Source organism: Haplochromis burtoni, unplaced genomic scaffold (assembly GCF_018398535.1).
Source record: "Haplochromis burtoni strain Fernald_Lab_line unplaced genomic scaffold, NCSU_Asbu1 Contig_228, whole genome shotgun sequence".
In the NCBI taxonomy this organism is placed as follows: Eukaryota; Metazoa; Chordata; class Actinopteri; order Cichliformes; family Cichlidae; genus Haplochromis; species Haplochromis burtoni.
Window position 1 is genome coordinate 393183 of NW_024582589.1, and position 19431 is coordinate 412613.

Below are 19431 nucleotides of genomic sequence, written 5' to 3' on the forward strand. Positions count from 1 at the left end.
AAACATACCAGTCATGTACTTTGAGAGTGAAGTCAAACTAAAATAAAGATGCTTCAGTGCTCCTATAGAACTACAGCAAACTGCAGATACAGCCGATCATCAGAAAATGCAGATGGGAAGGAGAAGTGGACCGAAACTGAAGTGATAACAGCTGCCCTAACAGAAAGAAAGTGAAGGTCTGTGCGATGCTACAGGTTCCCTCTCTCCATGCCCATCACCACAGTAAAGACCTTTGAAGCGCCTGGTGTGCACTTCTTAACAGGCGCCAACATTGGCTCATTGTCCACCATCTAGACAAACAGACTTGTTGGGCGTTCTGCCACAGCACCGTGCTGTCTTTAGACTGACCCAGATATCTGCAAAGGCGGACTGGCCGGGTGGCTAGGTGCTTAGTGTTATAGCTGTGGCCATGGGACCGAAACAGAGAAGTGTGGCCCCTGTTTTCATCCATACACTGCACATGTACACATATTTTTAAAAAATGGCTGAGCCAGGTTTGACAGATTTCCATATCTGATGTTCACTCTCCATCAAAGCAGCCGGCGCATCATTAGTTCTAATCTCAGTGCCAGCCCACATCAGATAATGGCTCAGCTGACGTCCTTCCACAAACCCAATTGTCAAATATCACAAATTTGACCTGCTTTAGCCTGGCCTCTGCAAACTGCTTTGCAACCCACCTGCACCTTTTCCTAAAACACGCTGTCAAAAACAACTGGAAATACAGGAAATCTGTGGGCCACTGTGGCCGAAACCGAAAGATTTTAAAATTCTGACATTATTCTCGCCACAATGTAACTGATCAAAATAATACTGACAACGTCTATCAGCTTAGGACCTGTGAACACCTTAAGTTTGTCATGTCACTGACCTCCACCAGCAGGGTGCGGATCACGGTGTCAGTTCGACCCACGTCGGGGACTGTGGCCACCTCGTTGCCACACAGCGCCTCGGTCTTCAGGGCCTCAGCGCTGACCTTCAGATTGACCTTACCTGTGAGCAAACACACACGGCGTCACTGTGGAACGCCTGTATCGATTACTGCTCCCTTCCCCCGCCGTACTGTCGTGTTCTGTGTACAGAGGCAAAACCGCCTCCCATCTGCTTCTCAAGCCAACTCATTATCCTCGCTGTGTTTTCCTTCCTCCCCGTTTCCCATCGCATTCGCCCTCATTAATCCCCATTTGTTGCCTTATTATAGCACACGGCTTGTCTCCCACCCCCACCTTCCTTCCATCACAGCCCACAATCCTTCACATGGAGGACAAGTACAGATCGCCCCTTGAGGGAGAGGTTTCTGACTGTTTCGTCAGAGATACTACCTGACTTGTTAGTACAAGTGATTGTCAGCATTCCTCTAAGGGGGAGTTAGAGGAGCGCAATTTGACATTCATCAGAGCCTCATCTCCATCCCTGCTGATGGAGGCTGATATAAATCCTCTGCTTTCAGGACAGGCAGAGCTCCAACAACAGCCGCCCGTCTTCGCTTCCAGCAATGAAGATGCAACAGCCCTCAGTGCCCTCAATACGGATTAATTACCCTGTTGTGTCTCATTTTTCCCTCAAAGCATGAGATTGTGTCGGACGAAAGAAACAACATCAGTATTTCATTTTAAAAGCCAAGAAAATTGCATTGTACAGTTAGAGAATTGCCTCTGGTAATGAGGAGCTGGGGAGAGCGGAGCTGTGAGCGGCTGACACCATGTGACAGTCTTCAAACAGCCGATTAGACCAAAATCAATAAAAGAAAATAAAGTTTTGTTCACTTCTTTTTTTGGTTTGAATCTGACATGTCCTGTTTAAGCTAAAACTGGTTTAATGAAGACAAAGACACTCAAAGTTGTTTACATTTTGAGTAAAGGTGGGAAAACGCCACACAGCATGTGACGCGTAGGGACCGCCTTCCATTTGAATTTCTCCTATAAAACAGAGCATGGTTAAAGACGGGAATAAAAGTAAACCAGAAAAAATAAAAACTACAGTTTTAAGAAACGAAATGAGGTTAATTTGAATTTAGTGGTAAGAACACACCTCAAAAACCATGGGCAGGGTCATGTTTACCACGCTGTAGCATCCATGCTTCTTTTAACAGCAGTCCATACACATCTGGGAACATCTGCACTTGTGGGAGAGGAATGTTGTCCCAATCTTTTCCCGCACAGGATTGTAGTTGGATTTTTTGGTTCATCCAACAGTCCAGACTCTTCTACTGTTAAGCCACGCTGCTGTAAAGGCTGCACTACACGGTTTAGCATCGTCTTCTGAAATATGGATGGAGCTCTAAAAACTTTTATACTGGTGCTTTTCCTGATGTGGAGGCCGACAGTGCACCTCCATACCATCAGAGCTGCAGGGTGTGGAGCTGGTGGTCCCTGCCTTCTCTAGTCCAGAGGACACAGCATTCCCGTTTCCCCAAAAAATCGAAAACTAATTTTAAACTTTAATAATAATAATAATAAAAGTATGCTGCTCCCATTGATTTTAGTAAAATGGTCCGTTTGCTCTAAAAACACCTAAAATGTTCAAACTGTGTTCTGTTGTTGTGGATTTATGAGATTTGCAAATCACTGCATTCTGTTTTGATTTCATCTGCAGAACTGTATGAATAGACCACTCTGTATATTCCAGTTCATTACGGCCTGCTTTGGTGATGGATTTGTGCATCTTTTCAGTTAGTTCCCTCTTTTACCTCCATGCCTGCAAATCTCCACATAAGGAAAGGTGGCTCCTGGTCCGTTTAGTGAGATATTACAATATTCTGCATATAAAGGCCCAGACTGCTGTGAGATGATTGCGTGTTTGTATATTAAACAGGTTCATTATCATCCTGCTGACACTCACTTTACATCTGTCAAACGCTGGGGCTCTTTTCTCAGTCACATTAATGGGGATTTAATTCAATTCAATGTTATTTACACAGCACCAAATCACAACAACAGTCGCCACGAGGCGCTTTATATTGTAAGGTCGACGCTACAATAATACATACATACAGCGAAAAACCCAACAATCATATGACCCCCTATGAGCAAGCACTTTGACGACAGTGGGAAGGAAAAACTCCCTTTTAACAGGAAGAAACCTCCAGCAGAACCAGGCTCAGGGAGGGGCGGGGCCATCTGCTGTGATTGGTTGGGGAGAGAGATTGAATATTATCTTTAACCCAGTCGACTGCACTTTGTGTTGATGTGAAACTACACGTCTGCCGGATCCCAACTCCTTCTCGGGCCCGGACGAATGGTCTGGACAGGGTGAACTCTCTGTTGCCCTGTCTAACTTCATTGTCTTCGGACTCTGTCTGCAGCATCGGAACATTTCTGCTGTACTTTTGATCTGGAATGACTAACCGGTGGTTTTTTGTTGTTTCATGTTTGTTTCTTTTCTCTGTGCTTGGATGTTGAATTTGGTTTCTTTGTCTTGTGTGATTTGATGTAATTTTGAACTTAAAATCTTATAAATAAACATTAAAAAAGAAAAATAAAGAAATAAAGGCCCAGTAAGGAATCCCTTTGTAAGGAATTCTGATGTAGAGGATAATTTGATACCAACAAGAAATATTTCTAGGAACTGTTGAAACATGAAGATCTGCTGCTTGCAATTCTTCCATTTTTCATTTGTTTACATTGGTGGCATACTGAAAATCCACACATGGCTCAAGGTAGATCTGGTGTGAAACTAAACAAATATATTTACAAATCAAACAGAACTGAGTCATGATTATCAACCATAAAAACCAAAACAGGTCCTGCTATGGACCGGCTATCTATCACAAGTTGATGAGGCTCCTGAACTGGATAATAGTGATGGGTCGGTCGCGAACGAAATGGCTCTTAGAGCCGACTCTTTGACGTGAACGACGCGAGCCGGCTCCTTATCGCGAGCCGTCACGTGGTTTTTTTTTTTTTTTCTTTCTCTCACCCTCTCTCTCGCACTTTTTTTCCGCTTCACTCTGCACAGCGAGCCTTGTGCTTTAGCTGGGCAGAGGGGGGAGGGGCGGTAGTTACACTCAGTAGCACAGGAACAGAGCGGGAGGGAGAGAGAGAGAGAGCCAGGGACAACAACGTCACATTAGAAAGGTATAGTAATCATCCACAACTATTTTCGGTTGCAGATGATAAAGGATTCAGAAAGTTTATTCATGCAGGTCCATATGACAGAGAATATGCATCTTCTTTTTGTTTTCATATTTTAATTTATATTTAATTGTGTTGTGGTTTGCAGTGTTTTGTGTTGTTTCACTTTAAATTTGTAAAAGGAAAAAGCTGAAAATTTAAATAGTTAAAAGTTGAAATGTGAATAGTTGATTTTTGTATTATATGATTTATTTATTACATTTTATGTGGAGTGAATAAATAAAAGTATATTTACGGTGGCCCCTACAGACAAAGCACGTACAAACTCCAAAACAGTAACACGTAAAAACTCCAAAACACGTACAAAACAACAGAAGTGCTCCAGGATGCTAGGGCAGTGTTGAGCTTTTGTTACCTAGTGGCTACACAAGCCAGCAAGTACCAACGACCGGATTTGGTGTGTGGTAGTAACAGGTAAATGAACTTTTTTTTAAATTATTTGAATATATATGAGTGCCTGTGTATAAATACACAAACAATACACACATGCTTTCAATTGTGTAATTTAAGTGATCTAGTAGCTCTGCTTTGGAAGTTCAGTTCATGCTAGAAATGTGTTTTGGAGTTTGTACGTGTTTTGTCTCTAGGGGCCACCGCATATATTTATATATAAACATATATAAATAAAACCACTTTTTTTTACGTTAGTAATTCCTTTTGTGCATAATTTTATATTATTGTTAATAATAAATTAATTAAAGCAACAAAACAACCTGAAGAGCCGGTTCGGAGCCGAAAGAGCCGGATCTCTAAAAAGAGCCGGAAATCCCATCACTACTGGATAATAAGCACTTAAGAAAAAGGGAAGAATGGAATACCTAGGGTAGTCGGAGTTACAATCCACGAGAAGGTCCTGCTCTCCTCTCCACAAAGACACACGCTGTAAATGCAGCCATCACAGTTTCTGAAGGTGTGCTGGTCAGAGGCTGCCAGTGTTACCTGAACCTACAGCCAGAAACCAAACACAGAACACACTAATGCAACAAACTGGTGCAGTAACGCGTCGCACTGAGGACTGATTAAGCATGTGCTCGTGAGATCGTCTGTTCTCCCAGTCATCATTTTGGGTTGCAGCTTTCTTCAGAACCACTCATCCACACAGCACAAGTTAGTGACACATTTGTCACACAAAACAAAAACTACAAAGTAATAAGTCTTGATGCATGCTCAATCATCCAGGTAAGTAAATCCCCAAAAGTTGATTTTGTTACACTGAAAACGCTACATCGGATGCAAAGTATCCATCCATCCATTCACTTCCGCTTCTCCTTTTCAGGGGCGCTGGAGCCTATCCCAGCTGTCATAGGGCGAGAGGCGGGGTACACCCTGGACAGGTCGCCAGTCTGTCGCAGGGCCAACACACAGGGACAGACAACCATTCACACTCACATTCACTCGCACATTCACACCTAGTGGCAATTTGGATTATCCAATTAACCTATCCCCACAAGTTGCATGTCTTTGGATGGTGGGAGGAAGCCGGAGTATCCGGAGGGAACCCACACAAACACGGGGAGAACATGCAAACTCCACTGATGGTGGAATTGAACTCAGGACCTTCTTGCTGTGCAGCAACAGTGCTAACCACCGTGCCCGGATGCAAAGTAATACAATGAAATTTCAAAAAGAAAACAAAAACATATCCAAGCATTTTCACAAATGTTTTCCACAATCTGACAGGTGTCATCTTACTTGTGGATGCCCTTAAGTACAAAGGATCTGTAAGAAGCAGATGTGGTTGTTTTTTTTACCATAATGCACTTTGAGAGATAATTGAAGACGGTGGCTTTGAGGGTGAACACCTCTCCTCGGATGACAGAGTATGGCAAGGTGAGACTGACAAAGAACGGCTGGAACACAGTAAGTCCGGTGTTGGGAGCCACACCAAAGCCCACAGAGGATACGCAGAATGCTCCGGCTGCCCATTTAGTGATGGTGTCAGGGGTCGTCTTCTCCATGCTCACCAACCCACTATCTCTGTTTAAACAGACAGCCAGACGTGACATTTAAAGTTCAGGTACTATGGCATTTTTCCCCAAATACACTGATCAAGCAGAGCATTGTGACCACCTGCCTACTACGAAGCAGCCCTGACGTGTCGAGGCCTGGACTCCACCAGACCCCTGAAGGTGTGCTGTGGTATTTGGCACCAAGTCAGCAACAGATCATTTAATCCTGCAAGTTGTGAGGCATGGCCTCCACAGATCAGACTTGTCCAGCACGTCCCACATGGGGGGCTATCCTTCTGACAGAGGCCATCAGGGATTACAGTTTCCATCAAAGGGTGTACATGGTCTGCAACAATGCTTAAGTAGGTGCTACATGTCAAAGTAACATTCACAGGGATGGTAGGGCCCAAGGTTTCCCAGTGGAAACCTGCCGGCTTGCCTTCTACCCATCGTGCATCCTAGTGCCAGATGTTCCCCAGATAAGAGACCTGGGCATCCACGTGACGTAAGACGTGATTTCTCACACCCGGCCACCTTTCATTGCTCCGTGGTCCAGCTCTGATGATGGAACACAGGGCCGGTCTTTATTCCCCACGTGCATCAATGGGTCTCTGTGACTGTGTCGCTGGTTCACCACTGCTCCTTCCTTGGACCACTTTTGATAGATAGCGACCCCACAGACTGGGAACACCGCACAAAATGCTCACTTGCTCCTTAATATATCCCACCCACTAACAGGTGCCATGATGAAGAGATAATCAGTGTTATTCACTCCACCTGTCAGTGGTCACAATGTTATGCCTGATGAGTCTATATTTATATATACTTACACTGATGAATTCAAGTGTCTACTCAAATTCATTTGAATTTCATACACAATAAGCTGTGTTTTGACTTTAAGATGTGGAACATAAGGGAAAGCAGCAGCCTCTGTTCAGTAAATATCACTGACATAAGCGTTAGTCATTAATATCTGCTAACGAATACAACTAATTCTGTTATTTGGACTGCAATGAGCATCCATGTTATTCACATTTGATTACCTAAAAACAGTTTCAGTGTCATAAAAAAATACAGTGCTGTGATTCTTTTCATAAGATATGTTAATCTTACCCCACAGTAACGAGGTCCCAGATCCAGGTCTCAGGGAAGAACGTTCTGATAGTCTCCTTTTTGCTGTCCACTTTAGACATCTGCGTGGTAAGTATAGGTTCAGGCATCATGTTGAAGGCCAAGGGGATCGGTGAGTCCTGCCCTGAGAGCATTTAAATGGGGAGGGAAAAATGGGGAGGCTTTGTTTCCTTCCTTATTTTTTTTTTAAATAAACCAAAAGTTATAATAATTGTGTTACTTCCAAATGCTTGCTCGAAAATCCAGGTAAGGAAACCCCAGAAATTTGAGTTTGTACATTTAGACGCAGCATTTTTAGTGGGAGAAACTTTTTAGCATCCCAGGAGTGACTTGGATAATGACGGAAATGTTAAATCTACTGGAAATGCGGCATCCTGATGTACAGAATAAACTTTCTGGGGAAACCACTGAGCTCATTTCAGCTTCCTGCACTTAACACATAACAACAGCTCGGAAAAACTACAAAGAAATTGGAAAAAGGAATAAAAGGTACACTTAGTGTTTTATGCATTCAGCTAATATTTCTCCACTAATTAAAAATGTACTTTTTTAACAATTAACAAATTCTTGGATTTAAAAACACACAAAAAAAATCTTACACTCTCTCAAAAAACAACTAAAGCTATGCTAAGCTAGACTTTCCAAAACGGGCTTTCAGCTTAATATATAGATGCCAACTGAAGTCAATACCGGGATAGGCTGTACTTTCTAATACCATCACCACCAAATGGTAAAGTCAGTGTAGCATCCCAACTGCCCTGAGCGCAGCAGAGGAACAGGAAATGCTAATAGGGAGGAAAAGGAAATAAAGATAATAATGTGGAAGGACAGGTATGGCGGTGAATGTGAAAGAAAACATTGGAAGCATCTGGAAAGTGACCCATATTTACCATCAGCATAAAGTCCCTGAACTAAGTTATTTTCTTTCCTCATTTATAAAGAAAATAACTGATAACCTCCCCTCCATGAATTGTTACCTTGGAGGGTTTTGTGTGTCCAGGGATCCCAGGGGCCATGTTGTCAGGAGGCTTTTGCGTAAATGTCAACTTGGTCCTGGTCTGGTGGCTAGGCTTAGTCCATGCGGCCCGGACGGCACAGCCCGAAAAAGGGACCATCCTCCTGTAGGCCCACCACCTACATGAGGCGAGGTAGGGGTTGGGTGCAATGTGTGTCAGGCAGCAGCCAGGCCCTAGCAGACTGATCCCCGACTTCTAAAACTAGTGATCGGGACATAGAATGTCACCTCCCTGGTGGCCTCAGCTCAACCATGGCTTGTGCTCTGGAACCAGTCTCCTGGAGAGGGGCTGGACTCCATCTCAGTCTGGAGTTGCCACCTAGACGTATAGTGAGGGTGCGCTGGTTGGTCCACGAGATCTTCAACTCACACTTCCAGCAGAGCTTCAACAGCATTCCAAGGGAGACTGTGGAAATTGAGTCCGAAATAACTATGTTCAGCACCTCCATTGCTAAAGCCGCTGCACTGAGCCACGGCCGCAAGGTGGTTGGTGCCTGTCGTGATGGAAACCCCGAACCAAATGGTGGACACCAGAGGTGAAGGGAGCCACCAGGCTGAAGGAGGAGTCCTATCGGGCTTGGTTAGCCTGTGGGACTTCAGAAGCAGGTAATAAGTATCAGCAGTAAGTACCAACACTGGCTGAAGCAAAAACTTGGGTGTGGGTGGAGTTTGGAGAGGCCATGGATAAAGACTTTCGGACTGCCTTTCAGACTGAGATTCTGCCAAATCGCCAGGTGACTTAGGAGGGGAAAGCGGTGCTCTACCTGCACTGTGTATAGTGAGGGTGAAGCGCTGCTGACTTCGACTGAGAACAATGTCAGGATGTGGAAGGAATAATTCAAGGACCTCCCTAATCCCACTGGCACATCATCCGCGGAGGAAGCAGGGTGGGGGGACGAGAGGGGCGACTCTTATATCTCTGGGGGTGAGGTCACTAAGGCAGTTAAACAACTCCTTGGCTGGCCCCTCGGGTGGATAAGGTTTTGCCCTGAGTTCCTGAAGGCTCTGAAGGCCCTCCGTAAAGCTAGAACATCTTACTATTCATCACTGATTGAAGAAAATAAGAACAACCCCAGGTTTCTCTTCAGCACTGTAGCCAGGCTGACAAACAGTCAGAGCTCTGTTGAGCCAACCATCCCTTTAACGTTAACTAGTAATGACTTCATGAACTTCTTCACAAATAACATTTTAACCATTAGTGAAAAAAATACTCGTAATCATCTCACAGATATGGCATTATGTACAGCTACTTTCAGTACCATTGTTATTTATTTAGAGTCCTTTTCTCCAAATAAAGCCTTTTGTGTTATGTAATGTTTCTATCTCTAATAATTAGCTATCTACTACAGGTCTTTAAGCTGTAATTAAATAAAATTGAATTAAACCATTAAATAAACCACTACTTGAAAAGCCAGCTGTCTTAGCTAATTATACGCCGATCTCCAACCTTCCTTTTTATCTCAAAAATTCTTGAAAAATCTTGAATAATTCTTGAAAGAAGAAATTGAGAGGTGGGCACCTCTCAATTTTAAATGCATGTAGGCATTGAGGGTTTTCAGGAGGGGCCGTGCCGTTACCTATTGCTCTCTGGCAGGAAGCACCATGCCCTCCCGTGTTTTAAATGCACTTTAGAACAGCACGCAGCAACACCTCATATGAGTGGGCGGAGGGAGGTATGGGGTCTTCACACACCCCCATTCTCTGTTAGCCATTGGGGCGGGGGGCTGGGAGGAGGAGTTGGCCGTCTGGTTGGGGTCTGGGATGCGGGGCCTTCGGGGACGGTCTGCCTGTCTCCACCCCAGGGAAAAGGGTAGCATCTCCTGGGTTACACTGCTATGGAGATGACACCCAGCTCTATCTGTCCATGAAGCCAGATAACACAGTTAAACTGCAGGAATGTCTTAAAGACAAAGACCTGGATGACCTCTAATTTTCTGCTTCTAAATTCAGATAAAACTTTATTGTATTTGACCCTAAAAATCTTAGAAATATGGTATCTAACTTTCTCTGGATGGCTTTACCTTAGCCTCCAGTAACATTATGAGGAACCCTTGAGTCAGTTTCAGTCAGGAGCGGAGGCCACCTCTGGGGACGAGTGGGATGACTCTTCTATCTCTGGGGGGAGAATTCACTGAGGCCGTTAAACAGCTCTTTGGTGGCAGGGTGCCTGGGGTGGATGAGGTTTGAGTTCCTGAAGGCTCTGGACGTTTTAGGACTGTCTTGTTCGACACGTCTCTATAATGTTGCGTGGAGATCAGGGGCCTACCTCTGGAATGGCAATGGTGGTTCTCATCTTCAAGGAGGATGGATGTGTTCCAACTACAAGGGAATCACACTCCTCAGCCTCCCTGGGAAAGTCTATGCCAGGGTGCTGGAAAGGAGAGTCCATTCGTTAGTCAAATCTCGGACACAGGAAGAAATATGCGGTTTTCGTCCTGGTGGTGGAACACTGGACCACTCGACAATACTTGAATGGGAGTTTGCCCAACCAGTCTACATACAATTTGTGGACTTGGAAAAGGCACTCGACCGTGTCCCTCGGAGTGTCCTGTGGGAGCTGCTCCGGGACTATGGGGTGTCTGGCCCATTGCTACGGGTCATTCAATCCTTATACAACCGTTGCAGGAGCTTTGTCCGCATAGCCAGCAATAAGTCAGACTCGTTTCTGGTGCGTGATGGGCTCCACCAGGGCTGCCCTTTGTCACAGATTCTGTTCATAAATTTTATAGACAGAATCTCTAAGTGTAGCCAAGTGGTGGAAGGCTTTCACTTAGGTGGTCTCAGAATCTCATCTTTGCTTTTTGCAGATGATGTGGTTCTGTTGGCTTCATCGGATGAGGGCCTCCAGCTCACACTGGAACAGTTCGCAACCAAATGTGAAGTGGTGGGAATGAGAATCAGCACTTCCAAATCTGAAGCCATGGTCCTCACCCGGAAAAGGATGGAGTGCCCACTCTGGGTCAGGGATAAGTTCCTGCCCCAGGTGGAGAAGTTCAAGTATCTCGGGGTCTTGTTCACAACTGATGGAAGAAGAGAGCGGGAGATTGACAGATGATGCTGTGTAGTGATGCAGAAGCTGTACCGGTCTGCTGTGGTGAGGAGAGAGCAGAGTGTAAAAGCGATGCTCTCAATTTCCCGGTCGATCTACATCCCTACCCTCACCAAAGGTCACGAGCTGTGGGTAGTGTTTGAAAGAACAAGATTGTGGATACAAGCGGCAGAAATGGGCTTCCTCCCAAGGAGGGCTGGCCTCTTCCCTAAATATACCGTGAGGAGTTCGTCCATCTGGGAGGAGCTCACAGTACAGCTGCTGCTCCTCCATACTGAAAGAAGCCAGTTGAGGTGGTTTGGGCATCTGACAAGGATGCCTCCTGGGCGCCTCCTGGGCACCTCCTGGGCGAGGTGTTCCGGGCATGTCCCATCAGAAGGAGGCAGACCCAGGACATGCCGGACGGATTATACTTCTTGGCTGGCCTGGGAACACCAGCCTCCTCCAGCTTGCCGAGGGGACAAGCTGAAAGGAGGCGGGGGAGAGAGAGGTCTAGGCTTCTCTGCTTAGGCTGCCATCCCCTTGACCCAGCCCCGTATAAGGGGAAGAAGATGAATTGATGGATGGATAACTGATAACCTCGTTACTGAAACTAGACAAGCTACCCACCCTTAGAGAGGGAAAAGAGTAAACAGTAAGTAAACAGGATTCTGAGTTCATCCAATTCTCAAGAGAAAACAGCAACAAGGACAATTTCATGGTTGGATACAGGAGTCTAAGTTGTATCACAACCACTTTTGCACATTTTTCAGGATATCAGTGTCAGTTTGAACCCTTTTTTGGCAGAGTTGAGACCACATATGTGGAGGCAGAGAAATCGAGGCGAGGGAGCCGGAGCAACATGTAGCTGTAGGTAACTTTTTGCCAAATGCAGTGGTCTGATTGGTCAGATCTGTTTATTCGCATGTGAAAACTTAGAAAAAAATAATTCAGTTTGAAAAAAATAAATACCACAAATTCATCCAGTGAAATTATGTGGTGAGTTTGAACGGCTGTATTAAGGATATCCGAGTCCAGAAAAAAAATTTCAGGATATATTTTCATGGATTTTACGCATCCAGTGTGTAAAGGCCTTTAGACTATGAGTGTAAAATAGGGCTGTGCGCAAATAGCCAACTAATTCTCACTGCTGTCACTAGGTGATACCAGACTTATTAATCATTTAACCTAATTGTTACAATTTAAATTGATGCCCACGCCGGTAAATTACTGTGTCCTAAATGTTGTGTAGCCATCTGCCTTTAGATGACACATTGTTGTCGAGATGCACCATAGATTAAATCTGTTAATCTATGGTAAGAATTTGATAAATGCTTTTTAAATGCCTTTGTTATTATTTTTTGACATTTTCCATTAAACATTTCTCAAATCTAACTGATTACCTGAGTGTTTTTTAGTTTTACACTAGTCAGTTAGTCTATTTTTTTTCCTTATTTAGCTGACAGGAATAGTAATAGTTTAAATGCTAATGTTAGCCTTGTAGCAATGCTAAATGGCCTGTATTTGTATAGTGCTTTTCTAGTCCCTAAGGACCCCAAAGCGCTTCACACTACATTCAGTCATTCACACATTCACACACTGGTGATGGCAGCTACATTGTAGCCACAGCTGCCCTGGGGCGCACTGACAGAGGCGAGGCTGCCGGACACTGGCGCCACCGGGCCCTCTGACCACCACCAGTAGGCAAACATGGGGTTAGCATCTTGGCCAAGGATATCTGGCATGCAGTCAGGAGGCAGCCTGGGATCGAACCACCGACCTTCTGATTAGTGGCTGACCTGCTCTGCCACCTGAGCTACAGCCACCCCTTTATAAGCCATTGCTTCCTTTATAAGCAATGGCTTATGAAGGAAGCCAAATGTTTAAAGTTACTGGTATTGCTAACATGTTTGCCAATTTTTTGCTGATGCATTCCACAAAACATACATACAGACATAAAACTGCTGTGGCTGTACCGCCTGTAACTCCTAGCTTCATATCTAGCCATCTCATTCTATCTAGGAAACTGCTATCTTAGGGATCTCAGACCATAGACCATGTAGCACCAGTTAGTAAAGTAAGGAGCTTTGAAGACATGAACAGTATAACTGATTGAGTTTGATTAGTCAGACTGCATTTGTCATACTCGGACAAAGAACAGAACCCATTAAAGAAAGCAAGCCAGAAATGGTGGCAATTCCAAGAGATTCACTTACTATTTTTGCAAGTGTAAATAAATCTTACAGTTACACAAGTTGTAAAAACAACAGTTCTTCCTAAGGTTGTATCAATGGGCATTGGAGTCAACAGAGAATAGCAGTGACCTACTATCTTTTAAACTGAAATAGAAGGTCAGTTCGTCGCAGTTGTAAGGTTTCTTCACATCAGAGTTCGTCATAATTTTGAGTCCAATTTCCTAGAAGTGGAGAAAGAGAAAAACAAGTCATAGTAAAACCATAGATTGTTTCTTGTTTTTTGCTGTCATAAGTAGTAAACAAAATAAAACAACATTGGCATAACAACTATGCTATTTGTTTATTTATTTTTAAATACAAGGACAAAGACACAAAAGAAGATTTGGAGATAGATGGAGAGAAACAGAAACAGGTAAAGAAGGAAGAAGAGTGGCAAATTGACAAAAAAAAACCCCCAAAGAACAAAAACCGTACAGTTGGAAAGAAGGATGCGGTACAGCTAAATGATACCAAACTTTGGCTCGAAGAGTGTGAAAGACCTACAGAGAAAAAAAAAGATATCTAGATATAGATCATATGAATATCTAGATAGACGTATAGATAGATATGACATTACTTCCGGTGCAAACATCCTGGCGCCCCTCCAGGCAGACGTGTTTGCTTGCTCCACTCTCAGATGCCAACTTGTTGTTTGTTTTTTGTTCTTTTTGCACTGGATAAGTGCTGTGCACTCTTAACCATAGCTGGACTGGCCAGCGGCCCACCGGGCATTTGCCCAGTGGGCCGCTGGCGATTTTTTTTTTTTTTTTTTTGGAAGGGTATAAATAATGAAAAGTGTTGGATTGGCCAGTTGGTCATGATCGACTCTGGGCTGGACCAATTACAGCCGAGGAGGTCGGATGCACCCTCCCCCTTGTTTAGCAATCTTATAAACGAACTAAAGAAAATGGAGAACAAAAAAAAGGAAAGGAGGTGCAGAAAAAATTAGGGCCAAAAAGAAACAAGCCCTTCAGGCAGACGCTGCCAAATGTGTAAAAATAACTGAATTGTTTGGCGGTAGCTATGGCATAGCTTCCACAGATTTAGCAACATCAGCAAGTGGTGGAGGCCAGCAGGTGGATAAGGGAAAGGGGAGGCAAGAGGAGGAGAGACCCGCTTATTTTATGCATAAGGTTAGTTTCTCAAACTCCTGAAAATCTCAAAAAGGCTGATTTATCATCAAAAGTGGAGAAGTCTGTGACAGAGGAGACAGAAGAGCAGCAGAGAGAGATGGAGAGATGACTTTATGTCATCCATGAGGGATGCATTTGACATATGTTTCACATATTATAGCCCAACAAGTTACTCATAGCAATTTAAATACGAGCAATCAGTTTTTGGCAGACAATCACTTTTTGGCACAACACCGGCTATTGCAGTAATAATACAACAGCTTCTTGCCATTTTTTGTGTTTCTTTTTATCGCTGTGTAATTGAGTTCAATTGAAAGCCTGCATGCGCTAGTACCTCTTGCCACAAGTTCCCAGAATCCTTTGCGGTTTTCCCCTGAATGACATCACATTTTTGGTGGGGCGCTCTCTAGTCAAAATGCCCGGGCCGATTTTTTGTCCCAGTCCAGCCCTGCTGTTAACATATCCGAGACAGGCACTACTGGACATCGGTAACTCACACAATCGTCCGGACTTTAACCTTCCACCGGACTTGAGGGGGGGATTCCATGTGTTCACTGGAGTTTTTAATCCTAAAAGGTCACCCTTACTATCTGCAGCGGGAGCTCTCAGCTGTGTTTTTGGCCACTGTTTACATCCAGCCGCAAGCTGACTCCGCGGCAGCGCTCGGCCAACTCCATGACGTCATCAGCGCATTAGAAACAACTCATTTAGATGCTGTTTTTATTGTCACCGGTGACTTTAATAAGTGCAACTTACGGACTGTACTCCCAAAATACCACCAACACGTGGCCATTCCTACCCTTGACAAGAACACCCTGGATCATGTTTACAGTAACATATGTGGTGCATATAGGGCTGCACCACGCCCCCACTTTGGACAGTCTGACCACATCTCTTTGTTCATGTACCCAGCTTACAGGCAGAAGCTGAAACAAAGAACCCTGTCATCAAACCTGTTAAACTGTTGACCCCAGAGACTGAGAGCATCCTGCAGGACTGTTTGCTCAAACAGACTGGGATGTGTTTCAAACTGCAGCCACCAAGGAGAACTGCTCTGTCAACATACAGGACTATGCTGAATATGTGACTGGGTGCGTCAGCGCCTGTGTTGACAATATTGTGCCCACCACACACGTCAGGAAGTCCCCCCCAAACAGAAGCCCTGGATCAACAGTCAGGTACGACACATGCTGCGTACTCAGTCTCTCGCATTTAGATCAGGGAATGAGACGGAGTACAAAGCTGCGAAGTAGGGACTGAAGAAAGCCATTACAGCGGCTAAGAGGCAGTACAGAGAGAAGCTGGATGGCTTCTACTCTTCTGCTGACCCCAGGCGGATGTGGCGAGGCTTACAGCACATCACAGAGTACAGGGCCGTCATCAACACCATCAGCTCTGCAGGCGGTCTACGGAATGACCTCAATGGACTTTACACCCACTTCGAGACCTCTCCAGACCTCACATGACCATAGACCAGTTGCACTCACTCCAATCATTACAAAGTGCTTTAAGGGAGTGGTGTAACATCCCAGACACTCTGGATCTCCACGTCAGACCCCATCACTGCCGCTCTTCACTATTCCCTCTCCCATCTGGAAAACAAAGACTCATACATCAGGGTACTTTTTGTTGATTACAGCTCCGCCTTCAATACGGTCATCCCACACAAACTCACTCACAAGCTGGCAACACTCGGCCTGCACACCACCCTCTGTGACTGGCTACAGGACTTTTTGACTGGTAGGCCCGAGTCGGTCAGGATCGGCAACAGGACCAGCATTATTACAAACACTGGCGTTCCACAGGGTTGTGTCCTCAGTCCCATCCTCTGCACCCTGTACGTCTCCAATAGGGATAACACCATACTGAAGTTTGCGGACGATACTGCAGCGATTGGTGTGGAGAGGGCAAGCAGCTTTAGATACCTGGGCGTCTACATCAGTGAGGACCTCACCTGGACACGGCAACACTACTGCTATGGACCGCAAACGCCTGCAGAGAGTGATAATAACTGCAGAGAAGATCACCAGGACCCCGCTGCCCTCTCTGCCAAGCATCTACCATTGCAGAGTCCAGAGGAGAGCTGCCTCCATCTTCAAAGACCCCACACACTTCCAACACGGACTGGTTACACTTCTGCCCTCAGGGCAGAGAAATGCTTTTCTTTGTACACATCACAATAAACGCTTTGAATCTTGAATCATTTCTTCTGCAGCTAATAGGAGACATTAATATTACTGTGTAGTTTCAGTCAGACATCAGATTAGATGAACAAATGTTTTACTTTAAAGATGCTGTAGACGTCATTCTTCTGACTGCCTGGTCCATAGTAGATCGAGCGCGTTTCTCGCCGTGCTCCCAGATTGTCGCTCACAATGGCCGGTGCTGGTGGTGCTGTTGGCGGTGCTGCTGTCTCCAAATCTGCATCTATTACCATATCTGGCACTGGCAAGGGGTAGCAGGGATATGGCTCTGAGTCCTCAACATCATAGGAGTACCCAGACAGCTTCTCCACAGGCAGCTGACTATATACCTGCATGAAAACACATCTGTACATGAGCCTGGTGGGGTGATAGCGGTGATCTTTTTCTCTTATCATCCATTAGCAGCAAACCACTTACATAGATTATTGTCTACTCTCTAGGAGCACTCAGGTGTAGGAAAAAAGTGCTTGTATTAGTGGGTTTGAATGGGTGAATGAGGCATATTATAAAATATATATTTGCTTTGATGCAAATGAAGGTGACAACAGATGCACTGGAGAAATAACACTACAGACTAAAAAAAAGATGGTTTTGGAGGTGATGGCCACAGCCCCCCAGGAGCCAGATCAGACAGAGATGGAATCAGGGAAACTGCATCATCCACAGCCCTCAAGATGATTTTAATTTTTAACTATGATTTTTGGTATGATTGTGAATCCATCCGCCAAGACTCAAAAGTGACTATACAATTTATAGGCAAGGCCTGTTTGCTAATTACTAAAATAAAGAGTCGTTTCCAAAAGTTCAACTTTCACACAGGAAGTCTCAAAATCCAGGTCCAAATAGATGTCTATACAAATAAAAGAAGCCATCATTTCACTGGTTAAGAAAAACCTTTTACACCATCTAGCAGTATCAACAGAAATCCTGAGGCGGTAGACCGTCGATAGTCAAAGTACATAATCAGTAGACGCTTTCATGAATGGAAATACAGGGTATACAACAAGATGCAAACCACTAGTTACACTCAACAAGAAGGCCAGATTGGACTTGACTAGAAGACATGTACGAGACCCTAAACAGGTATTTTGACTGACGAAACCAACAAACCTGTAGCAGAATGACCAGAAGAGAAAAGTCCAAAGGAGAACAAATAAGGATCTGGAGCATACCATATCATCTATCAAACATGGTGGAGGCCATGAGGAACTGGGCCATTCATGTTTACTGATGATGTGACTGCTGATAGATGTAGCAGGATGAATTGTGAAGTGTACAGAGCTGCACTCTATGCTCAGATTCAGCCAAATGCCAGAAAACAGATCAGATTAGGGCAAATGGATAATACCTGCAAAAACAATCAAAGACTTGTCAAGGTAAAGAAATGAGATACTCTTCAGTGGTGAAGTCAGACACTGAAAACAAAACCAGGCCCACAATCAAGCAGCAACTGAAGGCAGTAAAGGCCCAAAGAAACAGCTCAAGGGAGAAAACACTGCATCGGTTGATGTCGATGGATGTGAAAGCAAAGGATTTTCATCAAGCAATTAAAAACAATATTTCTACTTCAATGTATGTTAGTTTGTTCAGATACTTTTAAACTTCAAGAACTTTTACCTTGAATATTTAATTGATTAAGAGCCAACAGGTCTTCCAGTATTTTCTTATTTCTACGCATTTAATTCTTTTGAGTGGTGTAGAAAGTAGAAGATGTTACAAAACCAAAGTCTAGTAATGGTAGTGTTCTTAATATGGATCAAAGTAGGACGAATGATTGTCGTACATAGCTGACAGTAAGTTCCTGCTCAGTCCGGAGCAGCAGGACGCTCTGGTCAATAGCTCTAACAGAACACAAGGAGCCAGGGTGAGCCTTGAGACTGAGGGTGGTCCTCTCTGCTGGAAGCTCCTGGAGGGAGGAGAACTTCAGAGACACCTGTGTGGGAGATACCGAGGCGGAAAACAGATTAAGCCTGTCTATCCTTATGTTAGCTCTCTAAAATGCACACATCCTTCACTACATTCCCAAGTGGCTTTGAGGTCTTAATGTGGTAATGTACTACCTTGTTATTGAGGCAGAGCTGAACAGGGAAGTCATGGCTGTCAGCAACAGCCTCTCCACTGGGCATCAAAGTGTAAACTACCACCTGGGCAAATGGTGCCAGGTCTGACATCCGAGTGAGCGGCACGGACATCTCCCCTTTGTTGACTGAGGAAGAACCAAAGAAAGCATGGCAGCAATTATCAAAATAAACAAGATAATATTGAGTCACGTGACTAATGAGCAAATAAGCTACATTATTAGCATGAAGCTAAACAAAATATAATTAGATAATCAAGAACGAACAGTTATGCCTATAACTTCTGTTTCCTGAAGGACAGGAATGAGATACAACACATAAGTATAGCATATCACGCCCTTGTGTGTCCCAGTTGAAGAAACCTTTAATCACGCCTTTAAGGTAGACGACGTGTGATGACACGCGCATGGCCCCGCCTGCACATATAGCCGCTGTCATCACAGTCATCCCTCAGTTCGATAGCCGCTCTTCACCGAGCCATGCTGCTCAGCGGGGCCACCTTGTGTTGTACCTCGTTCCTCTCCTT

The 19431-nt window shown here is 44.5% G+C and overlaps 1 protein-coding gene across 1 annotated transcript in view; it reads right to left on the reverse strand.

Moving 5' to 3' along the window:
* LOC102309871 (alpha-2-macroglobulin) overlaps window positions 1-19431 on the reverse strand; it is a 70644-nt gene that overhangs the window by 27665 nt on the left and 23548 nt on the right. Inside the window, exons 14-21 of the mRNA XM_042226795.1 lie at window positions 18888-19033; window positions 18611-18760; window positions 16908-17156; window positions 13585-13672; window positions 7196-7337; window positions 5885-6110; window positions 4952-5078; window positions 872-993 (exon numbers count right to left, since the gene is read on the reverse strand). Coding sequence (XP_042082729.1) covers window positions 872-993; window positions 4952-5078; window positions 5885-6110; window positions 7196-7337; window positions 13585-13672; window positions 16908-17156; window positions 18611-18760; window positions 18888-19033 — 1250 coding nt within the window. The remainder of the gene's footprint in view (window positions 1-871; window positions 994-4951; window positions 5079-5884; window positions 6111-7195; window positions 7338-13584; window positions 13673-16907; window positions 17157-18610; window positions 18761-18887; window positions 19034-19431) is intronic.